Source organism: Babylonia areolata, chromosome 24 (assembly GCF_041734735.1).
Source record: "Babylonia areolata isolate BAREFJ2019XMU chromosome 24, ASM4173473v1, whole genome shotgun sequence".
Taxonomy (NCBI): domain Eukaryota; kingdom Metazoa; phylum Mollusca; class Gastropoda; order Neogastropoda; family Buccinidae; genus Babylonia; species Babylonia areolata.
In genome coordinates, this window is record NC_134899.1 from 44479010 (window position 1) to 44500799 (window position 21790).

The 21790-nt window shown below is 43.3% G+C and overlaps 2 protein-coding genes across 2 annotated transcripts in view; both read left to right on the forward strand.

Moving 5' to 3' along the window:
* The window catches only part of LOC143298916 (stanniocalcin-like), a 4956-nt gene extending 4052 nt beyond the window's left edge, over window positions 1–904 (forward strand). The window contains exon 4 of the mRNA XM_076611947.1: window positions 44–904. Within this exon, the coding sequence (XP_076468062.1) occupies window positions 44–173 (130 nt within the window). The 3' untranslated portion in view covers window positions 174–904. The remainder of the gene's footprint in view (window positions 1–43) is intronic.
* Window positions 905–8026: 7122 nt separating this feature from the next.
* LOC143298752 (PAN2-PAN3 deadenylation complex subunit pan3-like) overlaps window positions 8027–21790 on the forward strand; it is a 34678-nt gene continuing 20914 nt past the window's right edge. Inside the window, exons 1-8 of the mRNA XM_076611692.1 lie at window positions 8027–8328; window positions 10041–10153; window positions 10925–11056; window positions 11680–11818; window positions 12264–12496; window positions 16661–16762; window positions 18830–18887; window positions 20455–20613. Coding sequence (XP_076467807.1) covers window positions 8166–8328; window positions 10041–10153; window positions 10925–11056; window positions 11680–11818; window positions 12264–12496; window positions 16661–16762; window positions 18830–18887; window positions 20455–20613 — 1099 coding nt within the window. The 5' untranslated portion in view covers window positions 8027–8165. The remainder of the gene's footprint in view (window positions 8329–10040; window positions 10154–10924; window positions 11057–11679; window positions 11819–12263; window positions 12497–16660; window positions 16763–18829; window positions 18888–20454; window positions 20614–21790) is intronic.

Below are 21790 nucleotides of genomic sequence, written 5' to 3' on the forward strand. Positions count from 1 at the left end.
GTAGTTTCAGCAGACTCACAGACTTTGATCCCGATGTGTGCAGACTGTGGAGGGAACTGGCAGGCCTGGCCCGTGAGTGCGGACGTAGTGCCTTCAGCGAATTCTTGAGGGCCACCACCAACCGATTCTCTTTCTTGAGAGCGCTCATCGGCGGCGATGAGGACGACAAGTGACCGCCTCTGTCTTCCGTTTCATCTGACGGACAGTTGATAGCTCTCTTGTCTGACGTCCTGTGACCTTAAGGATCATGGTTGACTATCTGCTTGTCTGACTGTTTGTCTCTCTCAAAACTGTGTATATATATATATATATATATATATATATATATATATATATATATATATACATACATACATATTGCCATAGTATTGTGTAGCATAGATCCCTTATATGGCGGAGACTGGATTAAAAAACAAAACAAAAACAAAAAAAACAAAAAAACAAACAAAAAAACAACAAAAACAAAACAAAAAAACAAACAAACAAAAAACAACCCACATGTAATGAGAGTAATGTGATTTGTCCATTATTCAAAGATTCGAAAGAAAATGAAACACACTTTCTTCTTTGTTGTCAAACTTAAGAGAACATTAAAAAAAAAAAATAAAAAAAAAATCCACCTAAGTATTTACACATCTAACATTGTTTACATTGAACCAGTCAATGTCTCGGCCTCGTCTGAAATTGTTCAAAACATTTCTTTGCATCTGAACGAATATTAAGATACGAAGATATCACTACGTGATAAGAATACTGGTAGCTCTGCATAATTGCTCCGTGCTGCAGTGTCGTCTGTATCCATGTTTGGTGTTTTATTGTTCAAATGTGCTGTCAGATGATGTTCACACATCCTTACAAAGGAGACCTTGGCTTATGAAATATGAATAAACCATTTGAGTTTTGACTGTCAAGTCTCTCTCTCTCTCTCTCTCTCTCTCTCTCTCTCTCTCTTCTCTCTCTCTCTCTCTCTCTCTCCGTTCTTCCCTCTGTTTCTGTATCCTTGTCTGTCTCTGTTTCCGTTTCTCTGCCTCTCTGCCTGTGTCTCTTTCCCATTCCTATATCTCATCCTCTCCTGTTCACATGTCTGCGTGTGTGTGAGCGCGCGTGCGTGCGTGCGTGCGTGTGTGTGTGAGAGAGAGAGAGAGAGAGAGAGAGTGCGGGCTAGCGTATGCAAAATTATTTAATATGTGTTTGCCCGCGTGTCGTTTTGACACGGACATCGACGTGAACACACTATCCTTCGACGGAGGGTGAGTGGTAATGCCGGGGTGGGGTGGGTGGGAGGGAGGGGGTGGGGGGGGGTGTTTAGGAGAAATTGCAGTGGTCTGTGCTGAGGCATCAAAAGATGGTGACTGTGTGGGGATTTTCGCGTGGCTGCTGGACAGTCTTTCATCCGCACGTGCTGCAAACACACCTGTCTCCATGTCATGTCACACCTCTGAGGTCACACCTGTCTCCCTGTGAAGTCATACGCCCGTCTTCGTGTGAAGTTCTTCATGTGAAGTCTCTGTCTTTAAAGTTACTGTCTCTTCCGTGAAATCACACCTCTTTATGTGAAATGACACCTGTCTCCCTGTCTGTTGAAACCTGTCTCCCTTTGAAGTTACACCTGTCTCCCTGTCAGTTCACACCTGTCTCCCTGTCAGACCACACCTGTCTCCCTGTCAGACCACACCTGTCTCCTGTCAGTCCACACCTGTCTCCCTGTCAGTATACACCTGTCTCCCTGTCAGACCACACCTGTCTCCCTGTCAGACCACACCTGTCAGTCCACACCTGTCTCCCTGTCAGTCCACACCTGTCTTCTTGTCAGTCCACACCTGTCTTCATGTCAGTCCACACCTGTCTTCTTGTCAGACCACACCTGTCTCCCTGTCAGTCCACACCTGTCTTCTTGTCAGTCCACACCTGTCTCCCTGTCAGTCCACACCTGTCTCCCTGTCAGACCACACCTGTCTCCCTGTCAGTCCACACCTGTCTCCCTGTCAGTCCACACCTGTCAGTCCACACCTGTCTCCCTGTCAGTCCACACCTGTCTTCTTGTCAGTCCACACTGGTCTCCCTGTCAGTCCACACCTGTCTCCCTGTCAGTCCACACCTGTCTCCCTGACAGTCCACACCTGTCTTCTTGTCAGACCACACCTGTCTCCCTGTCAGTCCACACCCGTCGTCTTGTCAGTCCACACCTGTCTTCTTGTCAGTCCACACCTGTCTCCCTGTCAGTCCACACCTGTCTCCCTGTCAGTCCACACCTGTCTCCCTGTCAGTCCACACCTGTCTTCTTGTCAGACCACACCTGTCTCCCTGTCAGTCCACACCTGTCGTCTTGTCAGTCCACACCTGTCAGTCCACACCTGTCTCCCTGTCAGTCCACACCTGTCTTCATGTCAGTCCACACCTGTCTTCTTGTCAGACCACACCTGTCTTCTTGTCAGTCCACACCTGTCTCCCTTTGAAGTTACACCTGTCTCCCTGTCAGTCCACACCTGTCTTCTTGTCAGTCCACGCCTGTCTCCCTGTCAGTCCACACCTGTCTTCTTGTCAGTCCACACCGGTCTCCCTGTCAGTCCACACCTGTCTCCCTGTCAGTCCACACCTGTCTTCTTGTCAGTCCACACCTGTCTCCCTGTCAGTCCACACCTGTCTTCTTGTCAGACCACACCTGTCTCCCTGTCAGTCCACACCTGTCTCCCTGTCAGTCCACACCGGTCTCCCTGTCAGTCCACACCTGTCTCCCTGTCAGTCCACACCTGTCTTCCTTGTCAGTCCACACCTGTCTCCCTGTCAGTCCACACCTGTCTCCCTGTCAGTCCACACCTGTCTCCCTGTCAGTCCACACCTGTCTTCTTGTCAGTCCACACCTGTCTCCCTGTCAGTCCACACCTGTCTTCTTGTCAGTCCACACCTGTCTCCCTGTCAGTCCACACCTGTCTCCCTGTCAGTCCACACCTGTCTCCCTGTCAGTCCACACCTGTCTCCCTGTCAGTCCACACCTGTCTTCTTGTCAGTCCACACCTGTCTTCTTGTCAGTCCACACCTGTCAGTCCACACCTGTCTCCCTGTCAGTCCACACCTGTCTTCTTGTCAGTCCACACCTGTCTCCCTGTCAGTCCACACCTGTCTCCCTGTCAGTCCACACCTGTCAGTCCACACCTGTCTCCCTGTCAGTCCACACCTGTCTCCCTGTCAGTCCACACCTGTCAGTCCACACCTGTCTCCCTGTCAGTCCACACCTGGCAGTCCACACCTGTCTCCCTGTCAGTCCACACCTGTCTTCTTGTCAGTCCACACCTGTCTTCATGTCAGTCCACACCTGTCTTCTTGTCAGTCCACACCTGTCAGTCCACACCTGTCTCCCTGTCAGTCCACACCTGTCTTCTTGTCAGACCACACCTGTCGTCTTGTCAGTCCACACCTGTCTCCCTGTCAGTCCACACCTGTCTCCCTGTCAGTCCACACCTGTCTTCATGTCAGTCCACACCTGTCTTCTTGTCAGACCACACCTGCCTTCTTGTCAGTCCACACCTGTCTTCATGTCAGTCCACACCTGTCTCCATGTCAGTCCACACCTGTCTTCTTGTCAGTCCACACCTGTCTCCCTGTCAGTCCACACCTGTCTTCTTGTCAGACCACACCTGTCTTCTTGTCAGTCCACACCTGTCTTCTTGTCAGTCCACACCTGTCTCCCTTTGAAGTTACACCTGTCTCCCTGTCAGACCACACCTGTCTTCTTGTCAGTCCACACCTGTCTCCCTGTCAGTCCACACCTGTCTTCTTGTCAGTCCACACCTGTCTCCCTGTCAGTCCACACCTGTCTTCTTGTCAGTCCACATCTGTCAGTCCACACCTATCTTCTTGTCAGTCCACACCTGTCTTCATGTCAGTCCACACCTGTCTCCATGTCAGTCCACACCTGTCTTCTTGTCAGTCCACACCTGTCTCCCTGTCAGACCACACCTGTCTTCTTGTCAGTCCACACCTGTCTCCCTGTCAGTCCACACCTGTCTTCTTGTCAGTCCACACCTGTCTCCCTGTCAGTCCACACCTGTCTTCTTGTCAGTCCACATCTGTCAGTCCACACCTATCTTCTTGTCAGTCCACACCTGTCTCCCTGTCAGTCCACACCTGTCTTCTTGTCAGTCCACACCTGTCTCCCTGTCAGTCCACACCTGTCTTCTTGTCAGTCCACACCTGTCTCCCTGTCAGTCCACACCTGTCTTCTTGTCAGTCCACACCTGTGTCCATGTCAGTCCACACCTGTCTTCTTGTCAGTCCACACCTGTCTTCTTGTCAGTCCACACCTGTCTCCCTGTCAGTCCACACCTGTCTCCCTGTCAGTCCACACCTGTCTCCCCTGTCAGTCCACACCTGTCTTCTTGTCAGTCCACACCTGTCTCCCTGTCAGTCCACACCTGTCTCCCTGTCAGTCCACACCTGTCTCCCTGTCAGTCCATACTTGTCTCCTTGTCAGTTCACAGCTGTCTCCCTGTCAGTTCACACCTGTCTCCCTGTCAGTCCACACCTGTCTCCCTGTCAGTCCACACCTGTCTCCCTGTCAGTCCATACTTGTCTCCTTGTCAGTTCACAGCTGTCTCCCTGTCAGTTCACACCTGTCTCCCTGTCAGTCCACACTTGTCTCCCTACGAGTCCACACCTGTCTCCCTGTCAGTCCACACCCGTCTCCCGGCCTGTCAGTCCACACCTGTCTTCCTGTCAGTCCACACCTGTCTTCCTGTCAGTCCACACCTCTCGGTTTACACCTGTCTTTCTGTCAGTTTACACCTGTCTTTCTGTCAGTCCACACCTGTCTTCCTGTCAGTCCACACCTGTCTCCTTGTCAGTTCACACCTGTCTCCTTGTCAAGTACCACTTGTATCCAAGTCAAGGCACATGTGTCTCTTTGTGAAGGCACACCTGTCTTCCTGTCAGTTCACACCTGTCACCCTTTGAAGTTACACCTGTCTTTCTCTCAGTTCACACCTGTCTCCCTTTGAAGTTACACCTGTTTTTCTGTTAGGTCACATCTGCCCCCCTGTCATGTTAGACAAGTCTTCCCTGTGAAACTACATCTCTCTCCCTATAAAGTCACACCAGTCACCCTCTGATGTTATACCTGTCACCCTGTCAGGTCACACTCATCATCCTGTGATCTCACACCTGTTCCTTCGTCAAGTCACACGTACCTGTCTCCCTGTGAAGGCACACCTGTTTACCTGTCAATTCACCTGTCTCCCTGTCAAGTCACATTTGCCTCCCTGTCCTGTCAGACCAGTCTCTATATGACATAATGATCATGATGATATGGCTACTTCTATAGCCCCTTTCCTCGGTCGGAGACCAAGCTCTAAGCACTTTACAAACACGGAGTCGTTTGTACAACAGGCTGCCTACCTGGGCAGAGCCAACTGACAACTGCCATTGGGCGCCAGTGATTCGCTTCCTGTGTCATTCAATCAAGTTTCAGCCGGTCACGCACACATATACTCATACAGGCATGTAACATTCTACGTGTATTACTATTTTGTTTATTTACCCTTCCATGTAGGCAGCCATACTCCGTTTTCGGGGGTATGCATGCTGGGTACATTCGAACGCTGACATGGATTACAGTCTCTTTAACTTGCATATTTTATCTCTTACGTGCGTAGTATGCACACGAAGAGGGTTCAGGCACAACTAGCAGGTATGAACATAATGTTGACCTGAGAGACAGGAAAAATCTCCACCCTGCCATGATGATAGCACCCACCAAGCGCCGTGACCATGATTCGAACCTGGGACCCTCAAATTGAAAGTCCAACGCTTTAACCACTTTGGGTGGGAGCTTTTGAGGGAGGATTCTGATTCATATGTTGCATGAACCAATCCCGCATCGCAACGAAACTATTCTGTGAGCGCAGTGAAAGAACAACAACAAACAAACACAACACAACAAAACAAACACAAGAAGAACAAGAAAAAAACAAGAGAGGCAAGGCCTTCAAGACTCACTTGTGATACACTTTAAAAAAAAATCTAATCGTTAAAATGTGTTCTGTATTTGTTATTATAAAGCTTCGCGTTAAAAAAAAGAAAAAAAAAAAGTCTTTACCAGATTCGAACCCCGCGTGTTCGGGTGAGAAAAAAACTGCCTTATCCATTACACTATGGCTCCTTAACTGACGTTCTATAATTTAACATTTGAACATACTTTTTTAAAGGGCGATAAATCAATTGCGGTATTCGCACTGAGAATGCTGTTTAAATCATATTATTCTGGTGTAACTTGGGCATTCGAAAAATCTTTAAGGGCAATAAAAAAAATTCTTTTTAATGGCTATCGCCGCAATCACACTGCAACATTTAGCCGTTTTCACTAGATCTAGATAGATGTTCAAGTTTAGTTACACCCGCGGGGAATGTAGTACGACACGGTCGATTCAATTTCTCTTTTATGTTCATTCTAGTTTTATAGTTTTAAAGTTGATATGAAAATTGAGTATTTTGTCAAACTAATAACATGTAGAGCCAAGTACAAGTACTTCTAAACGTCGTAAGAAGTGAAAAGGACTTCATTTTGAGAAAAGTCAAGACTGGAAATTTTTTCGTTTCATCGTGATCAGTTCAAGGGTATTAACTCGCATGGTTTACAATTTTTAACTGTGAATTCCGACTGATTCTGTGGATATTTTTATGGCAGTTTGGGACATAATCCAGTAAGTGATGAGGCGTTCACAAATCTTTCTCTGAATAAATATTTAACGGTCTCCTCTCCAACTTTCCATCACATGTTATCATGTATTGTCCATTGAATATAGGATTGAAAGGGCAGGTCAACAACTTGAAACAAAATGGCGTCGTTCGCGTTCGCGAAGAATATGAGCACGCGCTTTGAATGTGTATAAATATGTGTACGCAATTGATTTTTGCCCATGACTTTCAGGGATCAGCCAACAGATCTGTAAAGTCCACTCGTCGTACTGATTTTAGTATTTTCCGAAAAAGACCACTTGGGCGAATGAACATAGTGAAAGCCCCGTGTACACTGAGAGTAAAACACACAAGCTTTTTATGTATTGAGCATAATTTCAAAATGTAATGTTCAAGATGAGAAAGATCAGTTTAAAGCAAATTAAGTCCCCTAGCTTTAATTACAGAGTAATTTCCCTTTTTTACTGTCTGCACCAAAACGTTTGCAAAATAAATAAAACTTCCATGCTTAGCAAAACAAGTTCCTGTTTGAACAAAAAATGATAATAATGACTGCTCTTGTTGTTGTGTCAGAATATCAGATCAAAGTGCCAAGTTTAGAGAATAAAAAAATATAAATATAACAGTAAATGCAGTTTGCATATAATTAGGCTTCATTTTTAATTATTTTGTGCCCATCCCAGAGGTGCAATATTGTTTTAAACAAGATGACTGGAAAGAACTGAATTTTTCCTATTTTTATGCCTAATTTGGTGTCAACTGACAAAGTATTTGCAGAGAAAATGTCAATGTTAAAGTTTACCACGGACACACAGACACACAGACACACACACACACAGACAACCGAACACCCGGTTAAAACATAGACTCACTTTGTTTACACAAGTGAGTCAAAAAGCACATGAATCAGATAAGAGACGTAGCATATGTGTGCGTGCGCACGCCGCGATCTTGTGCGTTTGTGAGTGTGCCACGCTGAGTGTGTGCGCGCACGTATCCACACACACACACACACACACACAGCGCAACACTGACGGAAAGGACGACACACGAAACACTGACGCATCCCAGGGCCGGGCACTCAAACTGAAGTCCAAACCATGAACACAGCGTCACATCCGTCGTCATTATGAAAAGTCTTACTGTCCATCAGTTTTAAAGTGAGGAGGGGTTGAAGTGAGGAGGAAAAGAGAGGAGACAAGTAACAGTCGCGCGTGAAACAGATTTTCCTACTTTCGTTTCTTTCCCCAAACTTTTCACAAACCAAAGAAATCAAAAAGCCTTGACCTTTTATGTCGACAATCCCATAATCCACTACAAGCAGTGCGCACGCACACAAGGGAACTTGTTCAAAACAAGAGGCAGGAGAGAGTGAGGGCGAAGTGTTTTTTTCTGAACATTCTTCCAGATGATCTCTGTGTTCTCTAAATCGTGTAATTATTTGCTCATCAAAATATAGTTGGATACATTTGGCGATGTCAGGGTCTGGACATCCCGGCAAAAGGCCGACACCTTGTCGATTTTTTCCGAGCGGAACTTGTGTTTACGGTGACAATTGTCGAAACCTTCATCAACAACCATCTCCAGCAGGCATCCAGCATGCTTATCAAAACGGGCCTCCACAGATGGATAATACAGGTGAGTTGGAGATTGAACTTGTTGTCTTTATTTCATGTTTGTTTTGCTGGATATTTAATAGAGCAGGTCTCTTCTTGCGATGACAACGATGGCGCAGTATGATTCACTGCTGATTGCAAGTCGTGGAAGTAAAAAGTAGGTCAGCTTGCAGGTTCTGTGACACCTGCCCTCGAAAGTAAGTTGAAGTTGTGATCAAGTTAATGTTCATCGATCATTTTCTTGTCAGCTTAGAAAGTAAAGACATTCTATTTCAAACGATATTTTTAACCCCTTTTGTTTTGAAGTTGGCCAGCACTGTGGTATACATGTGCGATCGTTGCCCAATAAAAACTTCACTGAAGTACCATCATGGGGCATACCTGCCCACACTTAGTTAAGTTACTGAGAAGTATATTAGTTCTAAGTCAGTCATTGATTGAGTCAGTCCTTGAGTATTTGCTTCATGTTGACAGAAAGTGTCAGTGAAGTAAATCACAACATTGCTCTTTTGGTAAATGCATCCCTGTTACATCCAATCCAGTGATCCAGATGCATGATTCAGCAGTGACACATTGAATTTGTGAACAAATGAGTTGTTTGTGTAAAATGTTATTTGTAATTGTGCCCACATGACAGTTTAAGTGAATCCGTTTCTTTTTTCAGCCGTAAACACTTAAGTCAATATCAAACAGAACACGTCATTAGAATTATGATCGCTGTTTTGCTATTTGAATTAGTCAGTACACTGATTTCTTGTGATATATATCCTAACCTTACCATAATAACTTTTCCTACATATAACAGCAGAGATGAAATTATAAGAAATTTGCAATATATATTATATTTGTCAACAGTAACAAAGCATTATCAGTGAAAAAACAACAACCCCAAAACATGAAAAATACATTCATTCATTTTATCAGTATAAAGCATGCTTTTTAGAAGGCCTAAGGAACTACTAAAAGTACTGTCGTCTAGCTATCAATTATTCAGTATAATAATGAAATACACTTTGGAAGTCAATTTTCAGTACAACAAATATAGTTCTTTTCTGTGTATACAACCACAATACTGTTATTTGTGCTTGAAAATCAATGGTAAAACATTGTTTCTATGTTCATAGTGATTATTTTATGCCAGGAAAAATCAACAAAAAACTCGCGTCTTCTACACATGTGTTTTGAGAGTTATTTACAACAGTGTTTATCTGGAAGGAAGATCACTTATGCATACTGTGGCATTCTGCCACAGTTTCTTCTCAGCAAAATAAGGGTAATGATTTACTGAGTGTGTGTGTGTTTACAAGTCTTCAGTTTTGTGTCTTTCCATTTAAATTAACTTATTAAGTGATATTATTACTTTTACTAGACTGTAGACCACAAAAATAGGGGACCCACTCAGAATGTCAGAAGGAAGAGAGAGGAGGGTCATAATGTGCAAGATAGCACAGTTCATTTATAGATTGGACAGTGGACATTTTGTCTCTTCCTTGAGGGTAGAGAAGGGATAGAGAATTGAGAAGCGTTTTAAAAACAGATGCAGTGTATTACAGTTTATTTGTCAATCGAAAAAGATGTTAATTAACTTAATAGATGTTTTGTCTGTTTCATTATTTTCAGGCAGCCATGTTTGAGTACATTTTAAACTTTCGTTTTCACACATTGAAAATATGTACCAGAAATGTTTGATACTAATTCGACTTGCAGTGCATCTGTGTTTGTGCGACATTTCAGGCCTGGAGGAGATGGCGGGGGGCGGAGGTCCGATGGGGGGCAGTGGAGACCAGTATTTCAACGCTACCTTCAACCCCGCTCCTGGGTCCAACATGAATGACTTCTCCCCTTTTGTGAGTAGACACAGAAATTAAAGTGTACGTTAGTCACGTATGGAGATACTTTATTCATGATTGATACTCTTTATGTGACAGTGCTAGTTTGTTTGTTTTTTACTGAATTTTGTGCTGTGTGAGTAACCAATAAGAGAGGGGTAATACAGTCTTTTAGAGTATCTGAAAATTTATTACTCTTGCAGCATTGTTTAAAATCATTTAAAAGCTTGACATTATTAATATTATTGATGTGATTAAATCAGAAGACAAACCAGAAAATTGATTCCAGTAAAATCTGGTGGCCAGTGCGACAGAGAATCCGAAAAAAAAAGACAAAAAAAAGACAGGCTGACTAGTTGTTTCATTCAGTCAGTCAGTCGCTTTAAATTTAATGTCTGAAACAGAATACAGAAATTTGTCTTCAGGCTCATCATAAAGAAAATATAATTGTTTATAACATAAAATTCCTGCTTTGGGAACAAGAGATTTATATTTTTCCTTGCTAGTTGCATTTTATACTGCCAGCCAGATGGAAGCATTTCAAAACAAGAATACAAGTGTAGAGAACAGTCATCTGTAATCTAGACTGCCTTCCATTTCATTATACTTTCTGTCCCCGGTTTTTATTGCAGACTCAATTTTAAAGATGGCAGTTGTTGAAGTTTGTACTGAAGATGTACAATTAGATCACGCTTACAACTTGGACTGTAGCACTAGCAGTGTCCATGGTTGTGGACTGGTATTGAAGAAGTGACAGAAGTGGTAAAAGTTCAGGATCACTGTGACCAGAGGCGAGGGGGGCGACCGGGCAGCGGGATGGGTCACCTGTCCCAGAGTGCCAAACCTTTCGTCCCCACACAGGGCCCCATAGACCAGTCACTGGCCAATGATTTTGCTGCCCTCAACCTGGCCTCCAGCATGGTCAGTTCCCTTTTGTGTGTGTGTGTCAGTGTTTGTCTCGCCACTTGTCTTTGTGTGTGTGTCTGTGTGTCCCTCTCTGTCGGTATACGTCTCTCTGCCTGTGTGTCTTTGTGTGCACGTCTCTCTGTGACTCTCCCTGTCAGTGTGTCTTTGTCAGTTTGTGTGTGTCTTTATTTATATCTGTCTCTGTGAGTCTCTGCGTGTCTCTGTCTTTGTGTGTTTGTGTATGTGTCTCTGTGAGTCTTTTTATGTCTATCTGTGTGTCTTTGTGTGTGTCTGTCAGTGTGTGTCCTTGTCTCTGTGTGTGTCTGTTGGTGTGTGTCTCTGTCAGTGTGTCTGTGTCTGTGAGTCTCTGTGTGTGTGTGTGTCTCTCTCTTTCTCCCTCTTTGTGTGAATGTGTCCCTCTGAATATTAAGCTTACAGTTGGACCAGTTATGTGATGGTAGACCTGCACACCTCTGTCCATTTTGAGAACTTGGACTTCTGTACATTTTGAGAACTTTGACACTTGTACCTCTACATTTTGAGAACTGTCAAAGGATTATATTTATAGTCACTCACCCCCTGCCTGATTTCTCCAGAATCTTACACACTGACGCTGAAGTGTGCATGTGTGTGTGCAGGCAGGCGGTGACTTCCCCCCTCTGCAGCCAGCCTCCTTGCCGCACAGCTCCAGCACACCGTCCTTCGCAGCCCTCAACTCCATGTTCAACCAGCCGCCCCCGCCCTCCTCCACCCCGGTCACGCACACTGTCAATAACGGTCAGTTGGGTCTGTTTGTGTGTCACTGTGTGTGTGTATAGCTTTGTGTGTGTGAGAGATTCAGGCTTGGATTCAGAGAGCCATTTTAATTGTTTTGATATCTATGTGAAAGGGTCCCAGTGTGTGTGTGTGTCATACATGAATGTGCGCATGTGTGTGTGTGAATAATTTTTCAGCAAAACCAAGACCATTTTTAAACAGTTCCAGCAAAGAGAGAGAATCATTGACTGGAGCTTTATTAAAACAAAGGGAAAACATCATTAACTTTAGACTTAAAACAAGTGTACCTGATGAGTGTGCAGAAATGAATAACATTTCTTTACCTGATCAGTGTGTAGGAATACACAATAAGGTGGCTGGTCCTTAAACTACACTAGTATCAGTGTGTAGTGCTGGAATACAGCCATTTCCGTGTGGTGGCTGACCTGTGCTGGTGTGGTTTCAGGGGGCGGGCTGACTTACCCCTCAGGACTCAGTCCTAACCACAGCCCTGGCATCTCCCCGTCTGGTTCCCCCCACATGTTCCGCCGCAACCCCAACCCCTCTTCCATGTCCACCCCCCACCGTCAGACCACCCATCCCCAGAAAACCAGCGCCCCCCTGTGTCAGGAGAACGTGGTAGGGGGCACCACCTACTTCTACAATCCTGACGACTATGCCCCACAGTCAGAGGGAGTGGTGGGTGATGCATTTGTGAATGTATGTGTGTGTGTGTGAGAGAGAGAGAGAATGTGTGTGCGTGTACACTTGTGCATGCTTGCTTTCTTTTGTGTAACATAAGATGGTGCATATTACTATGTGTTTGTGAGTATACATATATATATATATATATATATATATATATATATATATATATATATATATATATATATATATATATATATATATATTTGTTTAATGCTGAGGTATTTAAATGTGTTCAACTGGTATCGTATGTGTTCTGAGGTGTAAAAGTTTATCTGACCAGTATATTATGTATCCTGGAGAGTGTCAATGTGTCTGACCTGTATTGTGTTTGTACAGGGGTGTGTAAGTGTGTCTGACTGTATTGTGTTTGTACAGAGGTGTGTAAGTGTGTCTGACCTGTATTGTGTCTGTACAGAGGTGTGTAAGTGTGTCTGACTGTATTGTGTTTGTACAGAGGTGTGTAAGTGTGTCTGACCTGTATTGTGTTTGTACAGAGGTGTGTGTGTTTGACATGTATTATGTTTGTACAGAGGTGTGTAAGTGTGTCTGACCTGTATTGTGTTTGTACAGAGGTGTGTAAATGTGTCTGACCTGTATTATGTTTGTACAGAGGTGTGTGTGTTTGACATGTATTGTGTTTCTACAGAGGTGTGTGTGTGTGACCTGTATTGTGTTTGTACAGAAGTGTATAAGTGTGTCTGACCTGTATTATGTTTGTACAGAGGTGTGTAAGTGTGTCTGACCTGTATTGTGTCTGTACAGAGGTGTGTAAGTGTGTCTGACCTGTATTGTGTCTGTACAGAGGTGTGTAAGTGTGTCTGACCTGTATTGTGTTTGTACAGAGGTATGTTGGTGTGTCTGACCTGTATTGTGTCTGTACAGAGGTGTGTAAGTGTGTCTGACCTGTATTGTGTTTGTACAGAGGTGTGTAAGTGTGTCTGACCTGTATTGTGTTTGTACAGAGGTATGTAGGTGTGTAAGTGTGTTCGACATGTATTGTGTGTGTATAGAAGTGTATGATTGTGTCTGACCTGTATTATGTTTGTACAGAGGTATATAAGTGTGTCTGACCTGTATTGTGTTTGTACTCTAGATGTGTGTAAGTGTGTCTGACCTGTATCTTGTGTGTGTGCTGAGGTGTGTAAGTGTGTCTGACCTGTATCTTGTGTGTGTGCTGAGGTGTGTAAGTGTGTCTGACCTGTATCTTGTGTGTGTGCTGAGGTGTGTAAGTGTGTCTGACCTGTATCTTGTGTGTGTGCTGAGGTGTGTAAGTGTGTCTGACCTGTATCTTGTGTGTGTGCTGAGGTGTGTAAGTGTGTCTGACCTGTATCTTGTGTGTGTGCTGAGGTGTGTGTGTCTGACCTGTATCTTGTGTGTGTGCTGAGGTGTGTGTGTCTGACCTGTATCTTGTGTGTGTGCTGAGGTGTGTAAGTGTGTCTGACCTGTATCTTGTGTGTGTGCTGAGGTGTGTAAGTGTGTCTGACCTGTATCTTGTGTGTGTGCTGAGTTGTGTAAGTGTGTCCTGTATCTTGTGTGTGTGCTGAGGTGTGTAAGTTTGTCTGACCTGTATCTTGTGTGTGTGCTGAGGTGTTTAAGTTTGTCTGACCTGTATCTTGTGTGTTTGCTGAGCTGTGTAAGTTTGTCTGACCTGTATCTTGTGTGTGTGCTGAGGTGTGTAAGTGTGTCCTGTATCTTGTGTGTGTGCTGAGGTGTGTGTGTCTGACCTGTATCTTGTGTGTGTGCTGAGGTGTGTAAGTGTGTCTGACCTGTATCTTGTGTGTGTGCTGAGGTGTGTAAGTTTGTCTGACCTGTATCTTGTGTTTGTGCTGAGTCGTGTAAGTTTGTCTGACCTGTATCTTGTGTGTGTGCTGAGGTGTGTAAGTGTGTCTGACCTGTATCTTATGTGTGTGCTGAGGTGTGTAAGTGTGTCTGACCTGTATCTTATGTGTGTGCTGAGTTGTGTGTGTCCTGTATCTTGTGTGTGTGCTGAGGTATGTAAGTGTGTCTGACCTGTATCTTGTGTGTGTGCTGAGATGTGTAAGTTTGTCTGACCTGTATCTTGTGTGTGCTGAGTTGTGTAAGTTTGTCTGACCTGTATCTTGTGTGTGTGCTGAGGTGTGTAAGTGTGTCCTGTATCTTGTGTGTGTGCTGAGGTGTGTGTGTCTGACCTGTATCTTGTGTGTGTGCTGAGGTGTGTAAGTGTGTCTGACCTGTATCTTGTGTGTGTGCTGAGGTGTGTAAGTTTGTCTGACCTGTATCTTGTGTGTGTGCTGAGTCGTGTAAGTTTGTCTGACCTGTATCTTGTGTGTGTGCTGAGGTGTGAAAGTGTGACCTGTATCTTGTGTGTGTGCTGAGGTGTGTAAGTGTGTCTGACCTGTATCTTTTGTGTGTGCTGAGTTGTGTAAGTGTGTCCTGTATCTTGTGTGTGTGCTGAGGTGTGTAAGTTTGTCTGACCTGTATCTTGTGTTTGTGCTGAGTCGTGTAAGTTTGTCTGACCTGTATCTTGTGTGTGTGCTGAGGTGTGTAAGTGTGTCTGACCTGTATCTTATGTGTGTGCTGAGTTGTGTGTGTCCTGTATCTTGTGTGTGTGCTGAGGTGTGTAAGTGTGTCTGACCTGTATCTTGTGTGTGTGCTGAGGTGTGTAAGTGTGTCTGACCTGTATCTTGTGTGTGTGCTGAGGTGTGTAAGTTTGTCTGACCTGTATCTTGTGTTTGTGCTGAGTCGTGTAAGTTTGTCTGACCTGTATCTTGTGTGTGTGCTGAGGTGTGTAAGTGTGTCTGACCTGTATCTTATGTGTGTGCTGAGTTGTGTGTGTCCTGTATCTTGTGTGTGTGCTGAGGTATGTAAGTGTGTCTGACCTGTATCTTGTGTGTGTGCTGAGATGTGTAAGTGTGTCTGACCTGTATCTTGTGTGTGTGCTGAGGTGTGTAAGTTTGTCTGACCTGTATCTTGTGTGTGCTGAGTTGTGTAAGTTTGTCTGACCTGTATCTTGTGTGTGTGCTGAGGTGTGTAAGTGTGTCCTGTATCTTGTGTGTGTGCTGAGGTGTGTGTGTCTGACCTGTATCTTGTGTGTGTGCTGAGGTGTGTAAGTGTGTCTGACCTGTATCTTGTGTGTGTGCTGAGGTGTGAAAGTGTGTCCTGTATCTTGTGTGTGTGCTGAGGTATGTAAGTGTGTCTGACCTGTATCTTGTTTGTGTGCTGAGTCGTGTAAGTTTGTCTGACCTGTATCTTGTGTGTGTGCTGAGGTGTGAAAGTGTGACCTGTATCTTGTGTGTGTGCTGAGGTGTGTAAGTGTGTCTGACCTGTATCTTTTGTGTGTGCTGAGTTGTGTAAGTGTGTCCTGTATCTTGTGTGTGTGCTGAGGTGTGTAAGTTTGTCTGACCTGTATCTTGTGTGTGTGCTGAGGTGTGTAAGTGTGTCTGACCTGTATCTTGTGTGTGTGCTGAGGTGTGTAAGTGTGTCTGACCTGTATCTTATGTGTGTGCTGAGTTGTGTGTGTCCTGTATCTTGTGTGTGTGCTGAGTCGTGTAAGTTTGTCTGACCTGTATCTTGTGTGTGTGCTGAGTCGTGTAAGTGTGTCTGACCTGTATCTTGTGTGTGTGCTGAGGTGTGTAAGTGTGTCTGACCTGTATCTTGTGTGTGTGCTGAGGTGTGTAAGTGTGTCTGACCTGTATCTTGTGTGTGTGCTGAGGTGTGTGTGTCTGACCTGTATCTTGTGTGTGTGCTGAGGTGTGTAAGTGTGTCTGACCTGTATCTTGTGTGTGTGCTGAGTTGTGTGTGTCCTGTATCTTGTGTGTGTGCTGAGGTATGTAAGTGTCTGACCTGTATCTTGTGTGTGTGCTGAGGTGTGTAAGTGTGTCTGACCTGTATCTTGTGTGTGTGCTGAGTTGTGTGTGTCCTGTATCTTGTGTGTGTGCTGAGGTGTGTAAGTGTCTGACCTGTATCTTGTGTGTGTGCTGAGGTGTGTAAGTTTGTCTGACCTGTATCTTGTGTGTGTGCTGAGGTGTGTAAGTTTGTCTGACCTGTATCTTGTGTATGCTGAGGGGCATATATGTGTCTGACCTGTATTGTGTGTCTGCTGAGGTGAGTAAATAATTAACAGGGACTTTGGCATACAGTTACATTGTGTACACTGAGGTGTGTCGTGTGTTGCAGTCACTGCCCCCATTCACCATGTTCCACTCCACACCGGCCTACCTAAAACACATGAAGCTCAAGGGGCCGCCCACCTTCTTCCTGGCTGACGAAATCAAAACGGTTAGTCTGACTCTGACCTCCTCTCCCTCCATTCTCTTTATGTTTCAGTCACCACTTTGATCTCTGTCCATCTCTCTTCCTGTCTTCTGGCAAGCCCAGAGTAACTCCTTGATTTGCTGCTGACGAGTATTCGTCAGTGAAGGGCTGTCACCTCACTAAGACAGAGCTTACAGGTTAGAATCAGTTACCCTTCTTCTTCTTCTTTGTTTGTGGGCTGCAACTCCCACGTTCACTCGTATATACACGAGTGGGCTTTTACGTGTATGACCATTTTTACCCTGCCATGTAGGCAGCCATACTCCGCTTTCAGGGGTGTGCATGCTGGATATGTACTTGTTTCCATAACCTACCGAACGCTGACATGGATTACAGGATCTTTAACGTGCGTATTTGATCTTTTGCTTGCATATACACACGAAGGGGGTTCAGGCACTAGCAGGTCTGCACATATGTTGACCTGGGAGATCGGAAAAATCTCCACCCTTTACCCACCAGGCACCGTCACCGAGATTCGAACCTGGGACCCTCAGATTGAAAGTCCTACGCTTTAACCATTCGGCTATTGCGCCCGTCAGTTACCCTTCATTTCTTTGGACTTCCTCCTGGACTTTGTATTCCTTTTGTTAGGCAAAATTAATTGCATCATAAATAGCACACAAAAAGAAACTGGACTTTAAACTCATGCCATGCTGATCTCATTTCACAAAGGTTGAACAGTCAACAGGTCAACAATCTCGCTGCATATCTCACAGATTGCTCGGCTCAACACTGTGTTAACACAGATGCTTGCTGATTGTTTATTCACACCTATTGCCAGTCACACACAAAGTACATCAACTGTCTTGTGTAACGATTTAGATTTTAATCAGCTACATTGGGTTATGGCAGATGTGGAGTTCTGCACAGTTACTTCCCCTTGTCGGAATCAGTAATTAGTTATTGTGTTTTGCATTCTTTGAAGGGAGATAATCAATTTTTAAATGTCCCAGCCTTTTTGCAGTTGCACCCTTGGATCATTTTCAAACATTTATTGGTAGACTTTTATGTTTTTCAACTTTTACTGATTGAGAGTGTCCACAAATAGAGGTGGTTCAGCTCTCAAGGTATGTGGAGGAATGGAATGTGTGATGTGGGGATCACTTTGTGTCAAAAGTTGTTTTTTCAGTCCATGAAAACGTTTGTATTTGTATTACTCTTTTTGTCAACATGACAGATTTCTCTGAGTAAAATTCAGGCTGCTGTCCCCAGGGAGAGTGTACCACTACACTGACTGACACCCATATTTTTGTACTTTTTTCCTGTGCAATTTTGTTTTCCTGTTACAAAATATGTGATGTATACCAGTTTCAGTTAAGAATTTATAAAAGAAAAAAAAAATCCATTGTCTCAAGAGTGTTAAAGGTTCTCTATAAGTACTGCTGGTGTTATAGTTTTTGTACTTTTTTTAGAGCCAGAATAAAACTGTGCAAATTGATAGAAAAAATGGTTGCCTTTGTGTCACCAGCTGAGATTTTTCATGCATTTAAGTCTGTCTTTTGTGTTCATTGCTTTTAACTGTTATCTGGGTTTCACTTGTTCATTCATGATTTTTTTATTATATTTTTGCAGCTTCTTTATGTTTGGTTATTTGAATGCGCCTTTCCATGTTTCTCATATATCTTTTCCTGTAATTTCATAATTTGTTTTGGCTTTTTTGTTTTTGCACTTCTTTTGTTGCATGTTTATTTTATTTTATTTTTTTGTTTTTTGTTTCTTCTTTTTTTATCATAGATGTAGTGAAGATTAGTTGGAAGATCAGGCTTCAGCCTAACACTGTTAATCTTTGTAAAATAAACACTTGTTCTGACTGTCAGCCCTATAACCTGATTTATCCCTGTCAAATACAAGGACTTTTGTAAGACTCTTCCCCATATGTCCAAGAGATGAAGCAGTCCAGATACACACACACACACACACACACACACACACACATATATATATATATATATATATATATATAAAATAAGTGTGCCATGTTCCTGAGGGAAAGTGGATAGTGACTGAAGGAAGTGATGGTGTGTTGTACAGGCCATTTTACACCGGCAGTCACTGAGTTATGCAGCCTGCGATGTGGCCCTCAATCCAGGTGAGCCTGTCACCTGTCTGCCAGGTGCTCAGCAGTGTGAGGTGTTTACTTTGTTGCCCTGGGTTACGGGTAGTATATTTTCACTTTTGGTTTCTCTGCGTGGTGTAGTAGTAGTTTGCACAGGACAGGATTCGGGTCCCTGCTGAAGTCTGAAACCAGTAGGTCACAATAAGTATGTTTCATATGATGGCAGAGAAAAAAAAATCCTAGTACGAAGTTGTCTTGTTGTAGTGGTCTACTGAGATTTTGCCACAGCTGCGATATACATCTATAATGACAGGGGTGTGCTCAAAAGATATATTCTTGACAGATGCTCAGCGAAGTTTGTGTAATCATAGTACTTGTAGTTATGTTCTTTAACATGTTTGTGAAATATTGTATTGACAGATGTACATGTAAAGGTAAGTACAAAGAAACTAATTGTAATTGTGAAATGTGTTAACATCTGATATTTGTTTTTGTGAAGTATGTGGTGTAAAGGTGTGTATGGCCAAGAAAATGTATTTAATGTGAAGCCTGTGGTATAAACACATATACATCCCAGACATGTATACTTTTGTCGGTTGGGGAGTGTGTAGTATAAAGGCGTAAGTAGACAGCTGTGAAATTGTGATGATATTAAGGCTTGTACATTCCAGAAATGTGTAGACAGTTGTGAAAACAGGTGGTTATTAAAGGCTGCAGTTGTTAACTGTAAAGTTTGTGTGATATTAAGACATATACGGGCCTTGTTGATTGTAGGCGTGTATAGACAGTTGTTAATTGTGAAGTATGTAGTGTAGAAGACTACAAGTGTTGATTGTGGAGTGAGTGATGTAAAGATACGTATGGACAATTGTTAAATGTGAACTGTATGATATAAATGTTACAGTTGATAATTGTGTGAAGTGTGTTGTATAAATGCTACAGTTGTTAATTGGTAAGTATCTGGTGTATAGACTTTAGTTGTTTTTTTGTGTGGAATGTGTGATGTAAAGGCTACAGTTGTTTATTGTGAAATGTCTGGTATAAAGGCTACAGTTTATAATTGTGAAGTGTGTGGTATAAAGGCTACAGTTGTTAATTGTGAAGTGTGTGGTATAAAGGCTACAGTTGTTAATTGATTGTGAAGTGTATGGTATAAAGACTGCAATTGCTGATTGTGAATTGTATGGTGTAAAGACAACTGTTAATTGTGAAGTGTGATATAAAGGCTACAGTTAATTGTGAAATGTGTGGTATAAAGACTACAGTTGTGAATTATGAAGTGTGGTATGAATACTGCAGTTGTTAATTGTGAAGTGTGTGGTATAAAGGCTACAGTTAATTGTGATGTGTGTGGTAAATTTTGAAGTGCGCAGTATAAAGTCACAGTTAATTATGAAGCGTGTGGTACAACGGCTACAGTAAATTGTGAAGTGTGTGGTATAAAGACTACAGTTGTGAATTATCTAGTGTGTGGTATACAGACTGCTATTGTTAATTGTTAAATGTACAATATAAAGGCTGAAGTGTGTGGTATAAAGGCTACAGTTTATTGGGAAGTGTGTGGTATAAAGGCGTGTACATCCCAGACGTGTGTGCACAGAGGTGCCGCAGGAGGTGGATAACTACGACAGCCTGGTTCCTTTGGAGCCCGGCCCCAACCCCAGTGGCCCGGTGAAGTCCTCGCTGGGCTACGTCAGCACATGCTACAAGGCCCACCACAAGAAGGAGGGCTCCCTCTGCTGTCTGCGACGCATACACAGTAAGTGCCCACACCCCCTTACCCCAGTCTCAAAAAAAAGAAAGAAAAGAAGTATATATATATATCTCTCTATTTATAAAGGCTCATTTATGGCCATTTGGGCAGTTCATTCAAAACCCCACAGTGTCTGGAGCTCAGCATACAAAGATGGGGGCCCAGTCTTTTCCTTCTGCCGTTTTAACCTTCCCCAACTGAAGTCAGGTACCCATTCACACATGGGTTGAGTGGGGAAAATCGGAATAAAGTGCCATTGGCAAGGACACAACACATTGCCGATTCTGCCAGGTGTGTCCCTTCTGTTATGTATGCAGTGCACAGTTGTTTCTTGCGTGTACCTTGTCTGTCTCATCAGCTCTGAAACAGCCTCTTTACAGTCAGCTGTGGAATCACCGACCTGATTTGATTTGACACCTGCCTCCTGTTCATTTGCCTTCTCCCCATGGTGGGCTCTTTTTGTGTGAACAGTATTCCCACCTTTTGGAAATTCTGTGCTGGAAATTTCCTCTTCTCTATGGCTATCTCTGTTTCTTGTTTTGGGGTGTGTTTTTTTTGTCTTCTTTCTCTTCCTTTTCTATTGCCTGCCTTGCTGGTCTATTCAGCTTTCTGTTAGTTTGTTTTTTCCAGTAAGTCTTGTGGTGGTTTTTTTTTTTTTTTTCCTTCTGGACTTGATAATCAGGCACTGTTTGTTGTGGGTTCTTTTTTTGTTGCACCTAGGGCATGTAAGGGGCCCACTGGTAATTTTTGGTTTCACTACACATACTTTACCGTGACCCACTACTGCCGGAAAAAAGAGTATGTTAGATAAACGTAATTTTAGGAAAAAATTTCCTTTTTGGTGTACCTGTTATCAGATATAAGTTTGTTCATTATATATAAATATGGTTATGTTCAGGTTATTGTTATAATGATGATTATTATTATTGTTTTTATTATTAATAATATTATTATTATTCTTTAACGAAGAAAGAATTGATGGAATTGTCAACATGAGATGCATGTTCTGGGTTTATAAGTTTCATGCATGAATGTGAATGCACTTGTGCATGATTTTCATTTCCAGGTTGTTGTTTTTTTGTGTTTTTTGTTGTTGTTTTCTTTTCCATGGGGCCAGCAACAGTTTTTCAGTCCTGAAATGACCATGTGTGGTCGACTGGGCTATACTCAACAAAAGATAAAA